The sequence below is a fragment of the Furipterus horrens genome, unplaced genomic scaffold, assembly GCF_987537825.1.
Source record: "Furipterus horrens unplaced genomic scaffold, mFurHor1.1.pri manual_scaffold_12, whole genome shotgun sequence".
NCBI classification, from domain to species: domain Eukaryota; kingdom Metazoa; phylum Chordata; class Mammalia; order Chiroptera; family Furipteridae; genus Furipterus; species Furipterus horrens.
In genome coordinates this window covers 90,792,616-90,814,707 of record NW_028327182.1, presented here as the reverse complement: position 1 = coordinate 90,814,707, position 22,092 = coordinate 90,792,616, and the positions used below count along the sequence as shown (strand labels likewise).

The following is a 22,092-nucleotide window of genomic DNA, read 5'->3' as shown; positions in this document are numbered from 1 at the left end:
TGGTTCTTAAACAAGAGCTACAAGTATTATATAATAAAAATTTACCTTGTGATCGAAAATTGGTACATTAAAATTAACACCGTATTGTTTAAAAAAGAATGTCATATACAGTATACATACAAAATGTGTCTAGGCATGTATGTTAGATAGATAGGTAATGTTATTTACCTTCAATCATCGATTCTCTCGGTAATTAGAATGGGTTCTGTCCTTAGTGATGACGAGTGCCTTCGGCAAAAACCAGCTCATCGTCACAGGACATGGCGTAAACATGGACTTCCTCCCGTGTCCCCGCATGACTGCATCAAAGATGCCGTGGCTGCAGAGGTGTTCGATCACGTCTGGACAAACATGGTAGAAATACTGGAAAAGCTGATTAGAAAAAACTGGGAAATTACACTCACAGGTACTTATTTGTAGTAGTGCTTGGCCTAATGCAGCACAAAAAAAAAAAACCCATTTCTCAGCCTGGCCACACCTAGCACATGATGGAGGTGAGAGAAAGGTGGGTGTTCTGCCTTCATTCACAAGTGCTCTTTAATCACTTCAAAAAGGACATCACTCTTTTTGAGTTGTAAAAATAACATATGTGGACTCTGGAAAAAAACCCACAGAAATACACAAGAAAGAGGCTAGAGGTCACATTTAAAAAATGTATGATGGTAAAAAAGCAACAACAACAACAAAAAGCCTTACATAACTAACCTCTAATAATGGAATATTGGTTTTTAATTATTTTTGACATTATTTGTAAAGTAACACGTAAACATGGATACTTTAATAATCACTTCATTTAACCTCATAAAATGCTTTCTAAACTACTTGAAATTGAGCAGAAGCAAATCACAGCCATGTTAGTGGCGGACTGGTATTACAGAATCACTTTGTACAATAGGGTATAGTCATGCTAATTTACATATTATTCTTTTTCCAACCAAAGGGATTAGTTAGGGTATCATAAAATAGAAAGAGTCTTCCTTGTGTCAGTATATAATCTCTATTTTTCTGCCTAATTCTGAAATGATAGGCATTTCATTATGTGCATGTGGAAAAGTATCACATCAACCAATTGCTTGGTGGCCTCTCTGCTGCCTATAGCAAGGTTCAGTGACCATTGCAGACTTCTGGTGACTCAAGAATAAATATTTTCTTTGAGCAGTAAATTTTAAGCACCTAGGTTAGATAACATGTTTCTTAATAATATTGTATTTTCTGTTGACACAGGAAGAAAGAAACAGAAAGAAAAGGTGACAGTCGCTGAGACTACATCTCCACGTGTCCCCGTTCCCCGTATCACCACTGATTTATCCAGTGTTCCTCCATCCAGAAGTTCAGAGACTCGAAGCTTCTCCCTGGCTTCTCACCTTAATCCACCTCAGGTAAGTGCTTTTCCACCCGTCTCTCTTTCCTTCAGCTTTTATATCTTTGGCTTCCATTGTCAAGGACTGTGCCCTTCTATTAAATTTTATTATCACGGTACTTGGGTCTGTTTGTCATTAAGACTAACAGTTAAAAATAATTATGTCATGCAGTTTAATAGAACGACTGTATTCTTTAACAGAGCGGGGGCACTCAGATTTGAAACTTTTCATCAGCTTTGAGCTGACACATTTTTGAAGAGAAAAAATGTTTCCCTCGGTATTTTTAGCTTATAAATGTTCTCTCCTCCCACCAAAGTGATAAAAGAATCAGTCAGTGAGTATATGTTGGGTTCATTCAACATTAATTGAATTTGTATTATATAAACTGTAGTAGGTGTTTTGAAGAGATCTGTAGATGAAGAAATGATAACCCCTGGCCTCATAAAACAAAAAGTATGAAACAAGTCAGATTCCATATATTTATTCTGTGAGCGATGTGCCAAAAAGTGTCATTGGAGAACAAATAAATGGAATAAGAAGTCTGCATGGGTCATTTCAGGCAAAGGCATGGAGGAATGAAAAGGCGTGTTTAGGGAACAGTGACTGAACTTGGTGTTAGAGGGTGACTTACTGGGACCAGCAAAGGCATTGTGGCAAGACCAGAGCTGTAGGATGTGTTGTTTAACTCTTTTAAACTTTTGTTTCCTTATCTATAGAATGAGGATAATAATATACTGTCCAAGGAATACGGTGAGGATAAAATCACGTAAATGGGTGAGAGCTGCTAACACAGATCCTGGCAACTCACCGACTCAGTAAATTTTTCTTGAATTGTGTTCTTACCCAAAGACCCAGTGGAAATGGAAGCTTGTGCCTGGGAGACCTTCAGCTGTGCTAAGCACTGGGGTCTTTATGTTTCCACAGCCCATCTTGTGTAGGGGAGCAGAGAAAAGGGGTGAGAGAGGATTCCTGGTCTCAGGGTACATCTAATTTAGTTGGAGGCGTCCAGCCATGCCAGACAATTCTACACACACACATGCACATACACAGGAGGAGGCAGTCTAGTGGAGAGCAGAGTGAATGGAAGATCGAGCTTTGGGTATAGCCTTCAAGTATGGAACCTGACGTCACAATTTATTAACTCTGTGATGGTGAAGAAGTCCCTTCCTCTCAATACCTCAGTTTCATTATCTATGGGATCTATGAGGTAGGAAGCTGTCAGAATTAAAGGAGACAAAACATGGCATGGCATAGAGCAGGCACCCAATAAGTGTTAGTTTTACTAGTGTCGTCGTCGGCAGCCATCCGTCTCGAGAGACGATGGTGTAGCTTCTCAAGAGTCTATCTGCACCGCCGAGAATGGCTGTGCAGTCCGACTCGGGAGTGACACGGTATCTGTCTCCTCCCGTGTTGAATCGACATCTTGCGATGACGCTGGAGTGTCCTCTCCAGTGGAGCTGAAGCTACAGAGCCTGGGCAGGGTGATATGGAGGGTCTGCTGTTGCCCATGCAGCAGACCCCCCTTCTCTTCGCAGCTGAAGGGTCCAAGGGAAAGACGGAGTCAATACAGCTTGGCTTCAGGTGCGCCGCAGGAGTTGCCGGTGTTGACTACAACGTCAAACCGCCTTAGGGACTCCGGCTCCGGATTTTCTGTCGGGGTTTACTCCCTTAGCCTTTCCCCAGAAGAGGTATGCCGCAAGGCAGCGGAGGTTTTTTGGAGTCAAAGTTTTCCTTCTCTGATGTGCCCTGACTGGAAGATCGAACCAGCGACACTTAGCTCGCAGGCCGACGCTCAATCCACTGAGCCAAACCAGCCAGGGAGTTTACTAGTGTAATTAGATGCTAATTGTGTATTCTGTTATATCATGTTTCATATTATTATATCACAATTTGTTATAATAATTAGAGGTCCTTGAGCTCATAAATGATGTAGGGTTCAAAGGAAAAACAGCACACCCTTCACAAAGTAGAATAAGACTTAACTAACTCCTAAACAATGGGCAACATTTGGTATGCTGACGAGGAAAGGGGGGATATTCGGGGCAGAGGCAAAACGCATGCACCTGGCGCGGGAGCAAGTCAACAGGATGTCTTCGTAAGATTCGTAAGGTTGAAAGGACCCAGGCCTGAATAGGGCATGTCGTTCCCCGAGCAGTGGTTTGGAACAGAACTATTGAATAAGATTGAGTTACTCTCCAGGATTTATAATAAGTCTTCTTTGCTTTTGCTGTTCAAAAGAAACTTTTGGAATTGCTACCGACTAGTAATGTTTGGTCTGCTTGAAACTGCTCTGAGAGTTGAACAGTTACTTCCCACTCTGCATAATAAAATACGCAGTGTGAATTGCCTAAAAAGGAGCAGTTGATAACAACATAGAAAAGAACCTTTAAATATCAGGCAAAAAGAGATAAACTGGAGCAGCAGGGAGATTTTTAAATCAAAGCAGTTTTTTACAGATATTTTGTGGCTTTTAGAGCTTTTTATGGTTTAAAAAATGTTTTCTCTATTTTTTGAGGTTTTCTTTTGGATAATTGCTATAAGAATATGAATGGACAACCCAGTTAAAAGTATAAATAAATACTACTAGAACCTGTTTTCAAATAGTCAAAGCATTCTAGTAGTAATTACAGCAGATATTTATTCCTCTAACATTTATTTTTCTATATATTCAACCTGAGGAAAATGTGATCATGGTTACTACATCTATTCTTGAACTAGAATAGAATTCTAGTTTCAGGTAACCGGTTTGTTTAGATCTAAATATCATTTTGAATCCTAGTTGGACATGTTAAGGGGTTGAATAAAGAATTGATTATTGAGCCTGTACATCATGCTCTCACCAATATTATCTGATTTAATTCCTGTACTCATTCTAGGAAGTAGGTGCCATGATTCCCAGCTTAATGATAAGGAAATTAAAACTCCCAAGTAATCTTCTCAGGATCACCAACCAGGAAGTGGTTAGCACTGGGATTCCAATGGAGGCCCCTGAGACCCGGTGCTCTCTGCCACTCCTGGGAAGCTCGGGGGGCAATGCTGTGAAGGACGGGGTCAGGGAGAGCCCCAGGTCACACTGGCCACTTAGGAGCTGGGACACCTTTGCTGTGCTTCTCCAGATCCCCTCTGTACCTCCTTCACCCTGCTGTGCCTGGGAGCTGAGAGATGAGAAGAATGGGGCCCGGGCTTTGCTTTTGTCCTGGCTGCTAGGTCACAATGTGTTGGTGGCATTTCTCCATGCAGCCATCCGGGCTCGCGTGTGGGCATGTGTCCCCAACTGTTTTGAGTCTTGGGGAGTTAAGCTATCCCTTGTTAATTTTGCTTCCCACATCTTTATAAAATCTAGTCCCTTTATTAAATTTTCCTCCAAGTAGCCCCTTTGCATGTGCCGCTGTTTCCTGTGGATTCCTGATGGGCATTTGTGATGCTTTTTAATTTTTACTGTTTTTACTTTTCTCAGAGTCATCGCTTCTCCAACAATTTTTATAATGATCTGAGTGGTGTGATGACAATTCAAGCAAAGCCGCTTCAGCAGAGACCTTCCTCTTTGGCAGAGAGGACCCAGTACGTATAAGAAGTAGTCTCCCAGTCACCTCCCTGTGCGGGACACACTTGAGCTCCGAGATTCTAGAGGGCATGAGAGAACTAGAGTCGCGCTCAGGGCAGGACACAGCCACTGTGTCAGAATGAAAACATGCTCTTCTAACATCGACCATAAAAGGATTACTAGCAGTTGGGGGTGGATAAGAAAAAGAGAGTGTGGCTGTGAATTATTAATCTTACGGGCTATCCTGTTTGGTCATAAATGATAAGAAACTTAGATTTTTCTTCCATGTCGATGATTCTTCATTGAAATTGAAGGTGAAATGGAAATGATACTCTGTTTATTTTCAACAGATAGTTAGGAGTGTCTTCCACGAGCCAGGCAGTCTTGTAAACCATGTCTGGTAGCTGGCCAATGTCCCTTGTTCTCACAGAGCTTACATCCGAGTCATTAACTTGATTTCCCTTCCCCAGGAATGAACCAGAGGACAAGCCAGTGGGTGCAGGGGCCAGTGCACTTTCCTCTGCAAACCGTCGCCTGGGACGAATGTCAGATACACGTGGACTGCTGACTCCTGCCAAGAAAACACCGGCCCATAGAAGGCTGCCTTCTCTCACTTCAGACTCACAGAGAATGAAAACCCCCACTGTGGACAGTGACGAGGTGCTTAAGGGAACAAAACTGTAAGTCTCTCATGGTAAACCCAAGGTCACGTAGGACAGAGACCTTGTCACTTAGGGCTCATGGATTATTCCAGACAAAGGATCCTTTATCAAATTTCATGTGGATCCCTTTTTAAGTAGCTCATGTATTTGAATATTCACAGGAATTGAACATTTAACATTTGAATATACGGGTATAACACGAATTTTGTGCCAGCGGTACACTTAGCTGCGTATGGAACGCATCGGCACCCCCACTGTGGAGTCCCGGTTTGGAGACACTGCCTGGACCGTCTGCCACCGGCCTTCTGCAGAAAGGGAGGGAGTTATTAAGGGTCCCCCTGCAGGGGCGGGGGGCGGAAGCAACTGCCAGAGCCTGACCGGTGGTAACTGGGCTCTTTCGAGACGCGTAGCGCAGCACCACCGTCAGCTCTTTGATAGGTCGGCGTCTGTGGCACAGCCTGGACCTGACATTTCCAGCTGCGTCCTTGCGCGGCTGCCTGGGCTGTTCTTCACCCGCGCCCACGTCAGTCGCTCTTCACTGGTTCGCCGCTTTCTCCCAGCGACGACCTGGGCTCCAGCCTCAAAGCCGCTTCTATTTCCTAGGGAAGTGCCCTCGGGCACCTCTGACGGTGCCTTCGCCTTTGCTTCGGGCCTCTCCCTTTCCTTCGGCACGTGGTTGTTTTCCGACATGTTTGCTGTTATTGCCCTTCTCGGGGGGCCCTGATACCCTCTTTCCTAACTGCTCCCCGGCGTGTACAGTTTAATATTCCACAGCCGTACTGTACAGGTCGTGTGCATTTTTGTATCTGTGATTTCTGCAGTAAAAGGGTAAGATTGTGTTTGTCCCGCCAAGAACCAGCATTTGTCCCTTGGCGACAGTAACGTGGTCTTTGATCACGCGTAACTCTTTCCCATTACTCTGCATCCCCAGATTAACCGGTCAGCCCCATCCTCTCTCTGATCCACAGGCCCACCAGTCATGCATATTCCGACTCCCGTGATTTCGGTCATGCTCCGTCTTTCCCTTTTATTGAAAGAACAGTTTTTTTCCTAATTATCAAAGTACTACAAGTTCACTGTGGAATATTAGGACAATGTCAAAAGTATGAGTATAAATCAGATTGAGCATCGGCCTGCGAGCCAAGTGTCGCTGGTTCGATTCCCAGTCAGGACACATGACTAGGTTGCACGTCAGGTCCCCAGTTGGGGGCGCGGGTGAGAGGCCACCACACAGTGATGTTTCTCTCCCTCTCTTTCTCCTTTCCCCTCTCTCTACAAATAAATAAATAAACAAACAAATAAATAAATTATTTAAAAATATATATGAGTAGAAATCAAAGATCAACTATATAATCAACACATACAAATAGAAAAATGACAACTGTTGGTAAATGTACTACCATTTTTCTCCTATAAATATATTTCTTCTTTTCTTTCCATTATCTTTTTTTTGGTAATACTAATTATCTTACTATTGCAGAATGTAGCACTTTTTATATACTTTTTTCACTTAACATTTTAAATCGTCATCGTCGGCAGCCGTCCGTCTCGAGAGACGATGGCGTAGCTTCTTGAGAGTCTATCTGCACCGCTGAGAATGGCTGTGCAGTCCGATTCGGGAGTGACAATCCCTGCCGCACTTGGTACAGGTGAAGGCAGATGGCCGTTCAACAGCAGTAACATTTTAAATATTTTTTATATTATTAGATATTTTTGAAAGCGTGATTTTAATGACTAAAATATAGTCATGTGGGTATGTGACAATTTATTTATTATTGAGACTTTTCTTCTATCTCTTCATTATTATAATGTGCAGTGAATGTCATTTTGTGTAAGTCTCAGTAACGATGCCTTTAAATTGCCTCCTGTCGAGACAGTCCTAGAAACTCAAGCTACCAGATCAAAGGTTATGGATATTTTTAAGGCTCTTAAACATTTTTTCAAATTCTTCCAGAATGGTTCTACCAATTTATAGTCCCATTGACAATACAAAAGACTTATCTTTTTTCCTTCTGTTGCAAAACTCTGAGGAGTGTGTATACTTTAAAACTTGATAGGTCAAAAATGATTCTAATTTCATTTTCACAACTTTATTTTTAATGAATAAATAAATTAGAATCTGTTTTTAGAATATCCATCTGTAGTCTTGTGCATGAAACAGACAATTTAATTTTTTCAATGCTAACATCTGGTAGGGAAAGTCTCCTATCATCATTAGTAATCTTTTTTTAATTAAAATTTATTCAGCCATCTCGACAAACTATACAATCTGACTGTCAAACTTTTTTTAAAAAGTGTTACATTGGACTTCATAGGATTAAATCTATTGAAAATGAAGGAAATAACTAACATTTTTACAATATCTAGTTTTCTGTTAAAGAATAGATTTTGCCTCTCCCTTTTATGACCGTATATAAATTTTTGTGGTTTTCCAGATCTAGGCCTTGCACATCACAATTAATTTTTTCTTTCATAGATTACACTATTCCTTAAATTTCTACAGTGCTTATATTCAAAACCATATGACATAGCACTCCATGGTATAAACCGCAGGGCATTGTGCTCTGATTACTTTGTGCGTTTTCAATACCTTGTGAACTCTGTGAAGGTTGGAACTAGACCTCTGTTCCTCACAGTGGCTGGCATAGCTGGGCACTCAGTGAATACAGGCGGACAGTCCTTGCTGAGCAAGGAGGAGACTGGAGCTGGTAGGCAGCCCCCTGCCCACATTTGTCTTCCTGAACCTCAGCTCTTTTCTTTCGGAAGGCAGACTTCAGTGATGAAGAGCTCAGATCAGGAGCTCGTGGTAAGGTCTGCCCTCGGTCTTGGCACCTGGGTGCTCAGTCACCTGTTGTTGTGTTTACAGGCAAACGGGCCTGGACCGCATGTGCTCACCACCAGTCCCAACGTCACGGAGCAGGTTGCCCCCAATAGGCTCCGAGTCCGCTGAACAGAATGTGGCACTTCCCAGGTCTCGCCCTGCTTCTGTAAGACAGATTGCATTATATTTACGTGCACTGCTTAGATAGTGTATTAGAAAACAAACACACAAAATATAATCTTGGCACTTTGATGTGAGATCATTAACAAAAAAATGTCTCCATAATCTGCTTCCTGAAAGTTAACGGCTTTTGAGAATTTCCAGGGGGCGAGAGGGTTAATTCACTAGTTTGCAAAATAAAAACATGCCTTGAACTAAATTGGAAAGTTTGAGTGTGATGGTCAGGAGGCTGTGCTGAAGGAAATAGCGTGAAGGTGAGGTCAGCAGACAGGCACACCCGTGGTTGAGTCCTGCCACACAAACTCCGTGATTGGGTGCAAATCAATCTCCCTGGGCCTCCATTTTTTCATCTATAAAAGGGCAATGATAATTTCTACCTCAAAGAATTGTTATAAGGATTCCATAAAAACACTGATGTTGAATAGTGACCGGCATAAATTTAGAGCTCAGTCCAATACCCCTGCCATTTTTATTAGCAGTCATTTTTACCACTAACTTGACCCCATTTATTGTCACGTTGAGTCCATAGCTCCTTCCCCCAAGCTCACTCAGCCATGCAGTCGCAAAAGGAGGCCATGCTGCCTGTAATATGCACAACCAGATTTGATAATGACCATGCACTGTCCTCTGGCAGCTTGTGTCTACTTTATAAACCACAGAAGGACCCGGCTGTGGGAGCATAAAGGCTTAGAGATGGGACAAACGACCAAGGTGATGTCCCCTTGAGCACAGTGGTGGGCACCCCTTCCCTGGAGGCCGGAGTGGCAGAGCCTTAATGTTTAACCTGAGAACATTAAGGCTGAGAGTGAAACCATAAAAGGAGACAAATATCACCTTTAAAAAAAGTCTGATGCTTCACATTATAATTTAATATGAAGGATGTGATGTGGTTAAGGTTTTCAACCCATATTTACCTACTAGGACACTACCATTTTATCAGTCTAAAGAATACAATTACATAATTAAAATATTTTGATCGTTATGCTTAGTAGACCTTATACTTAGAGATATATAAACAAGTTTTCAAATAAGCGAGTGCATGAATGACTAAATGAGTGAATGAAGTGTATATAGATCTTCTTTTGTTTTTGAAGGATTGCATTTCATTTAAACAAGACCATATTATCTTTCATGTAGTACAGAGGAAGGCAGGCACACCGTGTGCTAAGCACAATGCCTGATAGTATAGCATGGTCACCTCTTCGAGAAAGATCCCTGGCCATGGAGCAGTTTTCAAGGCCCAGCACAACCCATACATTTCGGGTAGGTTCTCTGTTGACCATACCTTGAGTTTTTAAATATGTCTAACCCAAGTGCCCGTCGGTAGATGAGTGGATAAAGACGTTGCGATACATATGTACAATGGAATATTAGTCACGAAAAAGAAGGAAATCTTGCCATTTGCGACAGCGTGGATGGACCTAGAGGGTACTGTGCTAAGTGAAATAAGTTGGTCAGAGAAAAACAAATACCATATAATTTCACTTATATGTGGAATCTAAAGGGTAAAATAAACAAAGCAGAAACAGACTCGTAGATACAGAGAACAGACTGATGGTTGCCACAAAGTAGGGGGTCGGGGGGCTGGGTGAACGAGGTGAAGGGATTGAGAAGTATGGATTGGTAGTTACAGAATAGTCATGGGGATGTGAAGTACAGTACAGGGAACAGAGTCAATAATATTGTGATATTGTATCTATGTATATGGTACAGGGGGCGGGTACTGGAAATATTGGGGAAATGTTTTATAAAGTTTATGATTGTCTAACCACTATGTTGAACACCTGAAACTAATATCAAATAATATTGAATGTCAAAAAAGTATGTTTGATTGAATGTCATACAAGAAAAAAAAATCTGAAACAGTAAAACATCCTTTATTTTATTTTTCTTCTGACAGTCAGACACACCTCGAAAAGGTTCTTTGACACTGATGGAATTTGCTGGTCACACCTGGACAGGTCAAGGTTTTCTGACAGGTCAGTGTCCTCTATCTATAAATAAAATGACATAATTTGGGAAGTTTCACATTTTGGAAAGAGGAAGAGAAGACTGTCTACCTTGGGAGGACTGTTTTTGACCATGTCAGAGAACATGGTCTGTGGCCAGACCTTGGAAATCTCTATAAAGAGAAAAACTGCAGGGCAGGTTGGTGGGGTTGGCAAAGGGGAAAATGCCTAAATGCCCTGAATTAACTTAGGCCCACACCCTCAAAAAAAAAAAGGGGGTGGGGAAAATGTTGCCTTCTGAGTCTTATGAGAAATTGATGTCTCTTTCAGTTGTAGTTTCATGCTTTTCTTCTAAATAATACCCAAACCTTCAATTCTCTGAAGATCTAATTATAAAATGATTAATAAAATTAATACATAGCCTTGGGTGGCTCCATGGCTTGAGCACTGGCCTGTGATCCAAAGGGTCACCAGTTCAATTTCCAGTCAGGGCATGTGCCTGGGTCGTAAGTCAGGCAACCCATTTGGGGGTGTCCAAGAGGCAACCACACATTGATGTTTGTCTTCCTCTCCTTCTCCCTCCCTTCCACTGTCTCTAAAGATAAATAATAAAAATAAATAAAATTAATGCATCTATTCTAATTATTTAAAATGTAGAGTTTTACAGAGAAGTATGCTCTTTGAAGAATAAAGTATGTAGTCTGAATTCAAGCCAATGATGTCTTAATTTTCAACCTATGACCAACACTTTTGTCCAAGGAGGCAACATGGTATTGTCAGGAGGGGAGCCCCTCTGGAATCAGAGCTCAGTTTCCAGCCTGGCTATACCACCTACTAGCTGAGCAGTCTTTGGGGTACCTCAACCTCTCTGGGCCTCAGTTTCTTCTTTTATAATCATTGGAAACATGTATGGAGGGGACCTGGCTAAATGTCACACAGACACTGTTTGCTCAAACTTTTTGAACATTTGCATTATAGATGATCTGAAATGTAAAGAATACTTTGTTGTTTTAAGGGACATACTTCATATATTATAACGTTAAAATAAATTTAGCCGAATGTAACCATTGGAACAACACAGGTTTGTCATGTTTTCATCAGCCCTTCTATAGTTCTAGAACAGAGTGATGTCAAAGATTCTTTAGCCCTTTGAGATTTTTCTCCAATACTTCATAGCTCTGGGCTGCTGAACCTTCTTGTTGCTTTTTTTTTTTTCTTACATGTTCCCTAGCAATGTTAGCTGTCATGGTCAGTGAGAACAGTTCTTCCTCTAAAGGCAGTCATGCTACAGTATCAGGTATTGCTCCTAACCTAATTGTTGACAGGCAAGGGGAAAGTAGACATCCAAGTTTGTTTATTAGTAAATTACCATGTACTAACTGCTCACCCTGTGCCAAATTCTATGCTAAAGGCAGAGATTCAAACACCACGGACGTTTTGGTCTTTGCCAGGAGGGACAAACATTCAGTCTAGTGGGGAAGATGGAAGAGTTACGGGCCACCTACCTGGATAAGCAGGTGGGCAAAGGGGTAGAGAACCTGGGCCACCGCACCAGGAGGCACAGCCTGGGGACCGTGAGGGGGAAGGAGTGAGGGCAGATCAGTATGATTCTGTCTGGTACTGAAAGAGGGGACGCGAGGAGTTTTGATCAGTTTCGCACCAGGGATGATGACTACAGCCTGCTAAGCGGAGATGTTCGCTGGTTTGCTGTGTGCTCAGGAGTGGAGGTAGGAGGTTGAATTGGGCTCTGAATTTGTTTGGACTCTGCACTCTTAAATTTTCACTCACTACTAAGTCAGTGTAGTCTCTTCTCTAAAACTTGTGACAACAATTATCGCTGAAGGTCAGAGGCCTTTTTTATTTCCGTAGAAGTGAGTGAGGGTATGTGAAGAGAGATGTTCCCCTCTATCTAAGGGTTTGTTTTCCTTTTTCTCTGACAAGGAAGCATGTAGTCTCTTTCTTACCTTTGCTTCCAAGTCTAAAAGCATCTGGAGCTGTTAACTTAGCAACTTATTGTTTCTGTGGCTGAAAAAATGAGAGAGAAGGAGCTGATGGGGTGTCCCCAACAGCAGGAAGGCAGCTGACTTTGCTTCTGCCCTGTGAAGCCGTGGGGCTGTTGGAGCCCCTACTCGACTTCCTGGACCTGAGGGACCCACTTCTGGGGAGAAGGTTCTTGCAGACCCACGGCTCTGAGGGGACCCGTGGCTTGGTGGAGGAAGAGCAATTTTTGCAATGACTGTTTTCTGGTTTTTGTAAGGATGACATTGAAATAGTTTTTTTTTTTTTTCTTTTTAAAAAATATCATCTGCATGAGATATACAAAACAATCCTTTTGCGAGCTGGACTTATTAACATTTCAATGAAAATTACTTTTTTGGTTGGCGTTTCAGGTTCACAGTATCCATCTAAATCCTTTCAGAGGACAGCTTTGGTTTTACGAAAGCGATTCCAGGTGGCGTCCTGATGCTACTCCCCCCGAACTGCCGCACTTCGTTGGGGTGTTCAGAAGCTCAGCACCCCATTTACCACTTGAGAAATGGAAGAACAAGTATTATATTAAGTATCTGTTTGTCTGATGGTCTGAGACAGTAAACTGTCTGAAAGAAATGCAGACAAACAACTTAATTTGAATGCCTTGCGTTGTAGACAGAATGCAAGTCAAACTCATGAGTCTTCTTTATTGGAAGCATGCCCATATGGATTCTTTAGGCTTTGCTCAGAAAAATCCAGTACATGTTTATAATTCATTCTTTTATCAATTATACGAAGGCATACGCATAATTAATGTACATATTCACACTCTGCTTCATGTATGAGAGTATATTTTCTAGTAGTAGGCCATTTTATAACTTTGTGTCTCGACATATTTTTTTGTGTCTCATTCCATTGTTAATCCATCAAAATCCTAGTCACTAACATGTCATTTCCTTCTTTAGAAAATAGCGAAGTCCTCTTTGGTGCAACGTGCCGGTTTGACTACGATTCAGGCTCTAGTCATTGTGCCGGAGTTTATTCATGCCCCCCCCCCCCCCCACCAAGAACAGCAGTGGCTGAGTCTCGTGAGCCCATTTTGTTTAACTAGTTTTCTTGTTCTAGTTCCGGCTCTCTGTCTAGAAGTATCCCCCCAGTGGGTTGATTTTTAAAGTCAATCGATTGATTTTGATTATGAATAGACACATAATTAAAAGACATTGCCTGTGGCTTCACCTTTATGGTTTGCAATGGAAGTGTTCCTCCATGGGAGAGGGGGCTCCGCAGGGGCGTCTCCCTCATCCCCTCGCAAGCTGGTCTTTCCCCAGGTGTCCCCTGCGGATGTAAAACCCTCCGATCCCTCTATCGCAGCTGCTCCCTCCTCTCTTCAGAGAAGGGGTGATCTGTTGGAAGCAAGGCTCTGCGGTCCTTTCTCTTTCCCTCCTCTCCCCTGTTGTTTTTCTTTAGCGTAATTTAAACTCTTAGGCTCATTTGGACTGTTTCCAATCTCAGCTTGCCATAATGTCTTCTTTTCTATCAGAGAATTATATTTTATCAATTTAGTTTTTATTACTCCAAAGTGTGACTTTATCTCTACATATGCATATATTCCTATAAATGTATGAGACATTATTTTCAGACATATTTCTTCTGCTTGTAAGAAGAGAGGATGGTTGCCCATTTATAGATGTCTGGAAATTAAGAAGCGTGTTGGGACTGGAATTAGTGTTATCCTTTATCACGGAGTGACAAAACAAAAATGATCTTAGAGCCTTGCCTTTGATCGATACTTTTCCCTTTCCATTCTCTACCTGAACTAATATAATAATGGAAAATGGTAGGGGGTACACATGAGAATAATTACTGTATCTCGAGCTCTTTTGGATGGCCCCAGCTCCATAACTCTAGGTAATATTCTTAATGCTTAGTAACATGCGCAGAGTTCTCTAAGTGTCCCTAAGTATTAGCTAGTGAGACTTTCAAGGGAAAATAGCAGTCTTAATTTTGCAGTTGTCAAACATCAGGAACTTCTAGACATGTAAGTGGTCTGGAGCCCCTCTTCTTAAGGGTCTCTGGTTAGGTGCTCTCTGGTCCATAAGTACTGCTAAGTGTGCCATTTCTATCTACCTGGCTTTTCCAGAAACACTCAGGCTATTTTATAGCAATACCTAAGACCCATCCAAGTCCTTCCCTAATCAGCTCAGACTTCTTAGAAGAGGATTGACATGCATGCTATACTAACATTAGAGTATCCAAAATGAATTATGTTTTTCTTATAGAAAACCAATGAAAAGATTTTATGTTAGCTTTATTTTATTTGGCTTTGAAGTTTTGCAACAACGACAAAAAGTGCTATTATTTACATACAGCGATAAAAAATACTTAAAAAAATAGAATCAAATACAGTGACCCTTATTCATACCTTCTAAATATTTTCAGTTGGAAGTGAAGTACCATTTTAGACATAACCAAAAGATGTAGCTCTGCCATTGAATTTAAAAAGACCTGCTCATAGAATGTATTTTTACTCTGGTATTGAAGATAATGTTTTATTTATGGGTTAATTGAGATTTAGAGGTTAGTAAATAATCCTTATATCAAGGATGGTGCTTTTTGAACTGATTAGGTAAAAAAAGTAGGGCAGTGTTTTCATAATAACCATTGACAAATTAGTCATCTTAAAATTTCTCTGTTAAAAATTGAAAAAGGCAACCTAAATTACTTGTGAGATTGATTTTTAAATTAAGGTCAGTGTCTACATTAATAAAGTTATTGTGGAAAATAATTTATCCAAAAGCAAAGAAGGAATGAAAGGATTTTAAAATAATATAAAAACATGTAAAATAGCATAAAACTGCTAGGTTTTATAAATTTAACAGAAGAGGGACTATCCATATTGATGTTATTCTAAACTAGAATGTAATTAATGCCAATTAAGAGGTACATTTTGTAATACCATAAATCATTTGTGTATTATATTTTTATTGTTATTGTTTCCTTATGACTACAGATCATTGTTCAGGATTTTTAATTTTTTAATTTTTAATAAAGTGTTGAAAGAGTTAAAAATTATATTACATGTATAAAAACTTGTCCAGGTTCCCAATTTTTATATAATTTGTTGAAATATCTCTCTAGTCTGCAGTATTTACCACTCAGGTTATTCACTCATTTATTTCTAACCACAGAGCAAATTTTCCCCCATGAATTCAAAATATATATCCATCTATGTCTGTGAGAATTTTAACTCTTTTATGAATACTTCAATTTAATCTTTGTTTCAGAAGGTTACATTCCTATGTGGTGATCATCATGGATTTACTATGTTCCTGAATAGTCATCAAGTGCCTTCTTTGTGTTAAGATTCTGTTCTAAGCATTGGACTGGATAAGATGAAATCTTTGCCCTAACAGAACTTAGACTCTAGTGGAAGAGACAATCAATCTACTAATACCCTCATTCATTTGGGTACTATATTTTTATTGTCATTGTTTTCAATAACATTAAAACATAATAGAAGGTCAGATAGCAACAAATGTTATAAAGAAACCTAAAGTAGGGCTGCAACTTCAGATAGAATAGTCAGGGAAGGCTTTGTTGTAGAGGTAATATTTGAGCAAAGATGCAAAGAAGAAGAGTTAAGAAACCATGTAGATACAAAAAAGGGAATTCTGGACACAGGAAAAAACACACAGGCCTACAACAGGAGCATACCTGGAGATGTGAAGACTAGCAAACATGCCATTGGGACATAGAATGGAATTGGCAAGGGGCAGAATAACAGGAGATCCTGAGTGTAACAACAGGTGCGGAGCTATTAAGATCCTTTTTGGCCCTAGAAATTCAAAGTTATCTGAATAGGAAGCAACAGGAAAGTTTTGAGGACAGAGTGATGCAACCTGACATGAGACAGTCAAGTGACAGTGCTGTTGCTGCTGAGGTGTCATGGGACTTTGGATATGTTTTGAAAGCTGAGTCAGCAGGATCTGTTGTGGGATTAGATGTGAAGTGTAACTAAAGAAAGAATCAATACAGACGCCAAAGTTTTGGCTTAATACTTGGAGAGACGGTGCAGTCATTCACTGAAATTGGAGAGAATTCAGGAGGACCACATTTAGGCAGATGCTGGGACATACTATGTTTGAGATGCCCAAGTAGAGATGCGGAGGTATTTGGGTATATGCACCTGGAGTTTATAGAGATGAGGTTTCAACTGGAAGCATAAGTTTTTCAACACAGAGATGGTATTTAAGTGCTGAAATGGATGAGAGGACCAGGAGAGCGAGTATAAAGCAGCTGGGGAAAGAGAGTTCTGGCCCCTGGGCCTTTTGGCATCTAGAAGTATGGGTTGTGGAAAGAAACCAGCAAAGCAGACTGAGAAGGAAGGACTGGTCGGGGAGAATAAAAATCAAGAAGATGTGGAATCCTCAAAGTCAAATGCAGGGGAAAAGGTTTTCAAGGGATAAAAATGGCCACATCGCTACTGATCTTACAGATGTTAAAATTTAACCAGTATACTGACTGATTCGATTTGATAATTTATAGGAAATGTTTAAACTCCTTGAAAAGTATTACTTATCATTAGACAAAGAAGAAACAGAAAATCTGGAAAGGTTTATATCTATTATAGACTTAAATCTATTATTAAAATATTTTTTCCAATGAGAACTCCAAGTCCTAATGACTTTCATGCTGATTTTTCCAAATATTTGAGGAAAAAATGGTATCAGTAACACCAATATAAAAGTTTTTTCTAATATAAAAAGGCATTTTGAAAAGCTAGCATAACCTTGATACAAAACCTGGTAAAGGTATTACAAAAAAAAAAAAAGGAATCTTATAAGCCAAACTCATCTCTGAACATTAAGCAAGATAGTGGCAAATCAGATCAATCAGGTATGAAGTGGATAATACATCCCATCCAAATTAGATGTGCCAGGAATGCAGGTTTGGTCTAACAAGTGAAAAATAATCAATTAATCAATGAACAAATGATGTCAAGGAAAACAACTATATGATTTTCTCGACAGAGAAAAGGTCTTTGAAAAAATTCATTCATAATAAAATCTTCTAGGAACAGAAGGGAACAATTAGAATTTGATTTTTAATATTTAGAGAAAAAAGATACCCTGCAGCAAATGTCACACTTAAACATAAAATATTCATCTATACCTAAAGTCAGAAGCAATACAAGAAGTTTCTGTTAGCCACCAAAGTTATTCATCATTTTACAGGATGTCCTAACCAGCCCAATAAGGTAAGATTAAATATAGAGGGTCTTAAAAAGTGGAAAGAAAGAAAAAAAATTGTTCTTCACAAAAAACATCATTGTGTAGGTAGAAAATACAAAATAATCTACAGGCTGAATGTCAAGATGGAGGCGAGGGAGACACACTTCGCCTCCCTGCACTACCATGAGAAGGATCACAACTAATTTCAAAACAAAATACAACCAGAACTGCCAGAAAATTGAACTGTATGGAAGTCCAACGACCAAGGATTTAAAGAAGAAATATTCATCCAGACAGGTAGGAGGGGCAGAGACGATGTGGTGTGATGGCAGCAAGGCAGTCCCACATTCACATGTGGCACATAAAAGCTGGAAAGGGACACCTGGGGTGTGATCCCAACCACAGGCCAGACTGCTCAACCCAGGTTTCCAGCACCAGGAAAATAAAGCATTATGACTTCTGGTTGTGAAAACCAGTGGGGGTTGGGGTGGTGGAAGAAACTACCCATCTCTCAGGAGAGTCCATTTAGAGGGCCCCCACATCCTAAAACACGCAAATCCACCCACTCTGAGAAGCATCACCAGGGCAACAGCTAGAGGGGCACCAGTCCCACACAGGAAGTAGGTGAAGTGACTGAAAAGGGGTGAGTGCTGAGCAGGTGGCATTGTTTCCTCTTTGACCCCACCACCACCACATACAGCACCACAAGTGGTGAAATGGGTTGCCACGCCCTGGCAAATACCTAAGGCTCTGCCCCTTATAATGCCACAGGTGCTCCAAGACAGGGAATCAAAGCAGCTCTACCTAATACACAGAAATAAACACAGGGGGGCTGCCAAATTGAGGAGGCAAAGAAATATGGCCCAAATGAAAGAACAAATCAAAACTCCAGAAAAAGGAAGAAGCAAAATGGAGATAGCCAAACTATCAGATGCAGAGTTCCAAACACTGGTGATAAGGATGCTCAGAAAACTCATTGAGTACAGCCACAAACTAAAGAAAGAAATGAAGGCAACATTAAATGAAATAAAGAAAAAATATACAGGGAACCAATAGTGAAGGGAAGGAAGCCAGGGTTCAAATCAATTAACTGGAAGAAATAAATAGTCAATCAGTACAGAGTAAAGAAACAAAAATTCAAAAAATGAGAGAATAAGAAGATTCTGGGACATCTTCAAAAGTGCCAACAACTGAATCACAGGGATCCCAGAAGGAGAAGAGGAAGAGCAAGAAATTGAAAACTTATTTGAAAAATAATGAAGGAAAACTTTTCTAATTTGGCAAAGGAAATTGACATACAAGTCCAGGAAGCACAGAGAGTCCCAAACAAGTTGGACCCAAAGAGGACCACACCAAGACACATCATAATTAAAATGCCAAAGGTTAAAGATAAACCGAGAATCTTAAAAGCATCAAGAGAAAAGCAGAGAGTTACCTGCAAAAGAATTCCCATAAGACTATTAGCTGATTTCTCAAAAGAAACTTTGCAGGTGAGAAGGGACTGGCAAGAAGTATCCAAAGTAATGAAAAGCAAGGGCATACAACCAAGATTACTCCATCCAGCAAAGCTATCATTTAGAATGGAAGGGCAGATAAAGCACTTTCCAGACAAGGTAGCGCTAAAGGAGTTCATCAACACCAAGCTCTTATTATATGAAATGTTAAAAGGGCTTATTTAAGAAAAGATCAAAACTATGAACATTAAAATGACAACAACGATACAACTATCAACAACTGAATCTAAAAAACAAAAACAAACTAAGTAAACAAGCAGAACAGGAACAGAATCATAGATATGGAGATCATTTGGAGCATTATCAGTGGGGAGGGGGAAGAGGGAGAATGGGGGAAAAGATACAGGAATTAAGAAGCATAATTGGTAGGTACAAAATATACAAGGAGATGTTAAGAACAGTAAAGGAAATGGAGGAGCCAAAGAACTTATATGCATGACTCATGGACATGAGCTAATTGGGGGAGAATTGCTGGAGGAAAGGGAGTACTGGTTGGAGGGAGGTAACGGAAAAAACAAAATAAAATGATTGAATAAAAATAAATCAATATGTAATTTCAGCAAGCTCATTAAATACAAGGTCAACATAAAAATTCATTTGCATTTCTATATAGTAATGACAATTAGATAACAAAATATAAATATATGATTTGTAATAGCCTCATAAACCTCAGATAATAGGAATCAATTTAATAAAATGGTTATATTAGTCAGGATTCTCCATAGAAAGAATTAATAGGATATATATATGAAATGAAATATATATGAGACATCTGAAACAACCATTGGTCATAAAATAGTAAGCTGTGGTATCATCAAACAATGGAATAAAACACAGCTATGAAAAATAAGGGAAAACACTACACACAGCAATATAGAGTCATGTCATTGGAATAATGTTGAGTTTAAGAAGACAGATGCAAAGAGCACATACAATATGATTCTGTGTTCTATTGTATGACCTGGGGGGCAGTTATACAGAAGCTCCATAAAACCGTGCTTTTAAGTAACGTGCACTTTATCTGATCTTGGTGATTCAACAATTCCTGTTACCCTGATAATTTGCTATGTATGAGTATATTAATAATATAGTGTTATATTCAGCCAGAATTTATTTTTTGTAATCTAAATTAAATATCTTTTTCATATTCGTAGTCATTCCAAGTGACGGAAAATTTAAAGGAATCAAAGTGTTAACATTTACAAGGCCTTTCTGTGGTTTATAACATGTCGTGGCCATGACTTTAACTTTCAAAAGCATGTATTCCAAGCAAGGGAGAGAAACAAAGATCTTCCAAGTGGAAAAGGATCTGTCCTTGAACATAGAATGAATCTACAAGAGAGACACTTCGGAGACAACTTCCTATTCATCAGGCTTCGCTCCACAAGTGTAGGTAGATTGGCTATGCCCTGTTTCCTGTACAAAACACCCTTATGTCTCAGCGCGGCTGTTCTAAGGCGCGATACGGTGAGCGCCATGGCCAGGAGACAAGGGTGTGGCCATGGGTTGCTCTCGGGCCTGGCCATCCAACTGTTTAGTCTGAACTTCCGTGGCAGTGTGAGAAGGGTCCTACCTGGTAACGAATAGGATGGGAAAAATGACACAGGGAACAAAGGGACAACGCTTTTGTTCTATCCCTTTTGAAAAGATCCTGAGCAATCTCTTCTTCAGCCACAAATGGCCTTCAAAATAAAGATCCAAGTTCTAAGCCTGGTCGTCAAGTTCTAGTTCAGCTGGCTCCATACTATATATAGGAGCCACCCTGCGCTCCAAGCGGGAGCCCTCTGTACAGTTTCTTGAACTCATCATGCCCTGCCCTGCTTTGGAGCACTCCTGGCTCCTGCTTGCTGCTGGCCAAAGCGCTCCCCTCCCCCGTTGCTCCAATTCTTGAGGGCAGGGGTTGTTTATTCCTTGTTTTGTCCACAGAGATCAGTAGAGCATCAGATACAGACGAATCCAGTAGTTTCATCGCTGTAATAGACCTTTAGAGAGAAGGAAACTAAAGCCCGTGAGATATACTTAAAAATATGACATTTAAAAAATCTTAAACGATTAAATGATACCAAAGAGACATCTAATGAAGATTGTAACTTCTTCTCCAAGTACACGCCATAAAGTTGATCAATGTTATTTTTTTCCCCCCCAAACATTAGTCTCACTGTAGAGAAAGAAACTATTTTTCCCCAAAGAGGGCATCACATTATATACACTGTTCTGCAACTTCTAAAAGTTTTTCACTATTTCATGGGCTTTTTTTTTTTTTTTTTCGTGTCAGTACATACAGATGACTTAAAAAATAAAACAGTTGGAGGAAAGCCTTAGACAATTTTCTCTACAGCGAAGAGGCCCTGCAGGGGCGGGGTGCATAAGCTGTGTCAGAGCTGCAAGAGAAGCTGATCTAACTGAGCCAAGTAGAGGTCCAGGGGATGTCTCAAGGTCATCTTCCCTGGCACTTGTTCTATAACTGAGGGACCTGCTCCTAGGAGAGGGGCACTCCTAGCTCAGCCCCTTTGTAAGGAGGATCACGTGTAGAAAAAAAGGACCCAGAGTCAGGATCGGGGTCCCACTGCCTGAAGAGAGAAACTGGTGGTCAGGGAACACAGCCCTGCGGCAGAATCGCGGCGTCCTCCTCACCGTCCGTGCGTGGGCGCAGCGGGTTGCCTCCCTTGTCTTTTGAGAACACTCTATAGTTAAGGTCTCCTTATCCAACCCCGCTCTCTACCTCTTCCAGAGACTTGGAGGTTCATTCCCTGCTACCGCCTCCCCCGCCCGCCCGCAGGTTCCCTTACTCGCTGGCTTTTTTTTTTTGGTCCCAGGGATATTATGGAAAATATTTGAATCAGAACAACATTACTCAGC

At 40.6% G+C, this 22,092-nt stretch overlaps 1 protein-coding gene across 1 annotated transcript in view; it reads left to right on the top strand.

Annotated features, from left to right (window-relative positions):
• The window catches only part of FAM149A (family with sequence similarity 149 member A), a 40,228-nt gene extending 26,701 nt beyond the window's left edge, over positions 1–13,527 (top strand). The window contains exons 7-14 of the mRNA XM_090258084.1: positions 216–406; positions 1,225–1,379; positions 4,819–4,922; positions 5,376–5,585; positions 8,434–8,554; positions 9,706–9,831; positions 10,469–10,547; positions 12,908–13,527. Of these exons, the coding sequence (XP_090114210.1) occupies positions 216–406; positions 1,225–1,379; positions 4,819–4,922; positions 5,376–5,585; positions 8,434–8,554; positions 9,706–9,831; positions 10,469–10,547; positions 12,908–12,981 (1,060 nt within the window). The 3' untranslated portion in view covers positions 12,982–13,527. The remainder of the gene's footprint in view (positions 1–215; positions 407–1,224; positions 1,380–4,818; positions 4,923–5,375; positions 5,586–8,433; positions 8,555–9,705; positions 9,832–10,468; positions 10,548–12,907) is intronic.
• Positions 13,528–22,092: the final 8,565 nt, after the last annotated feature.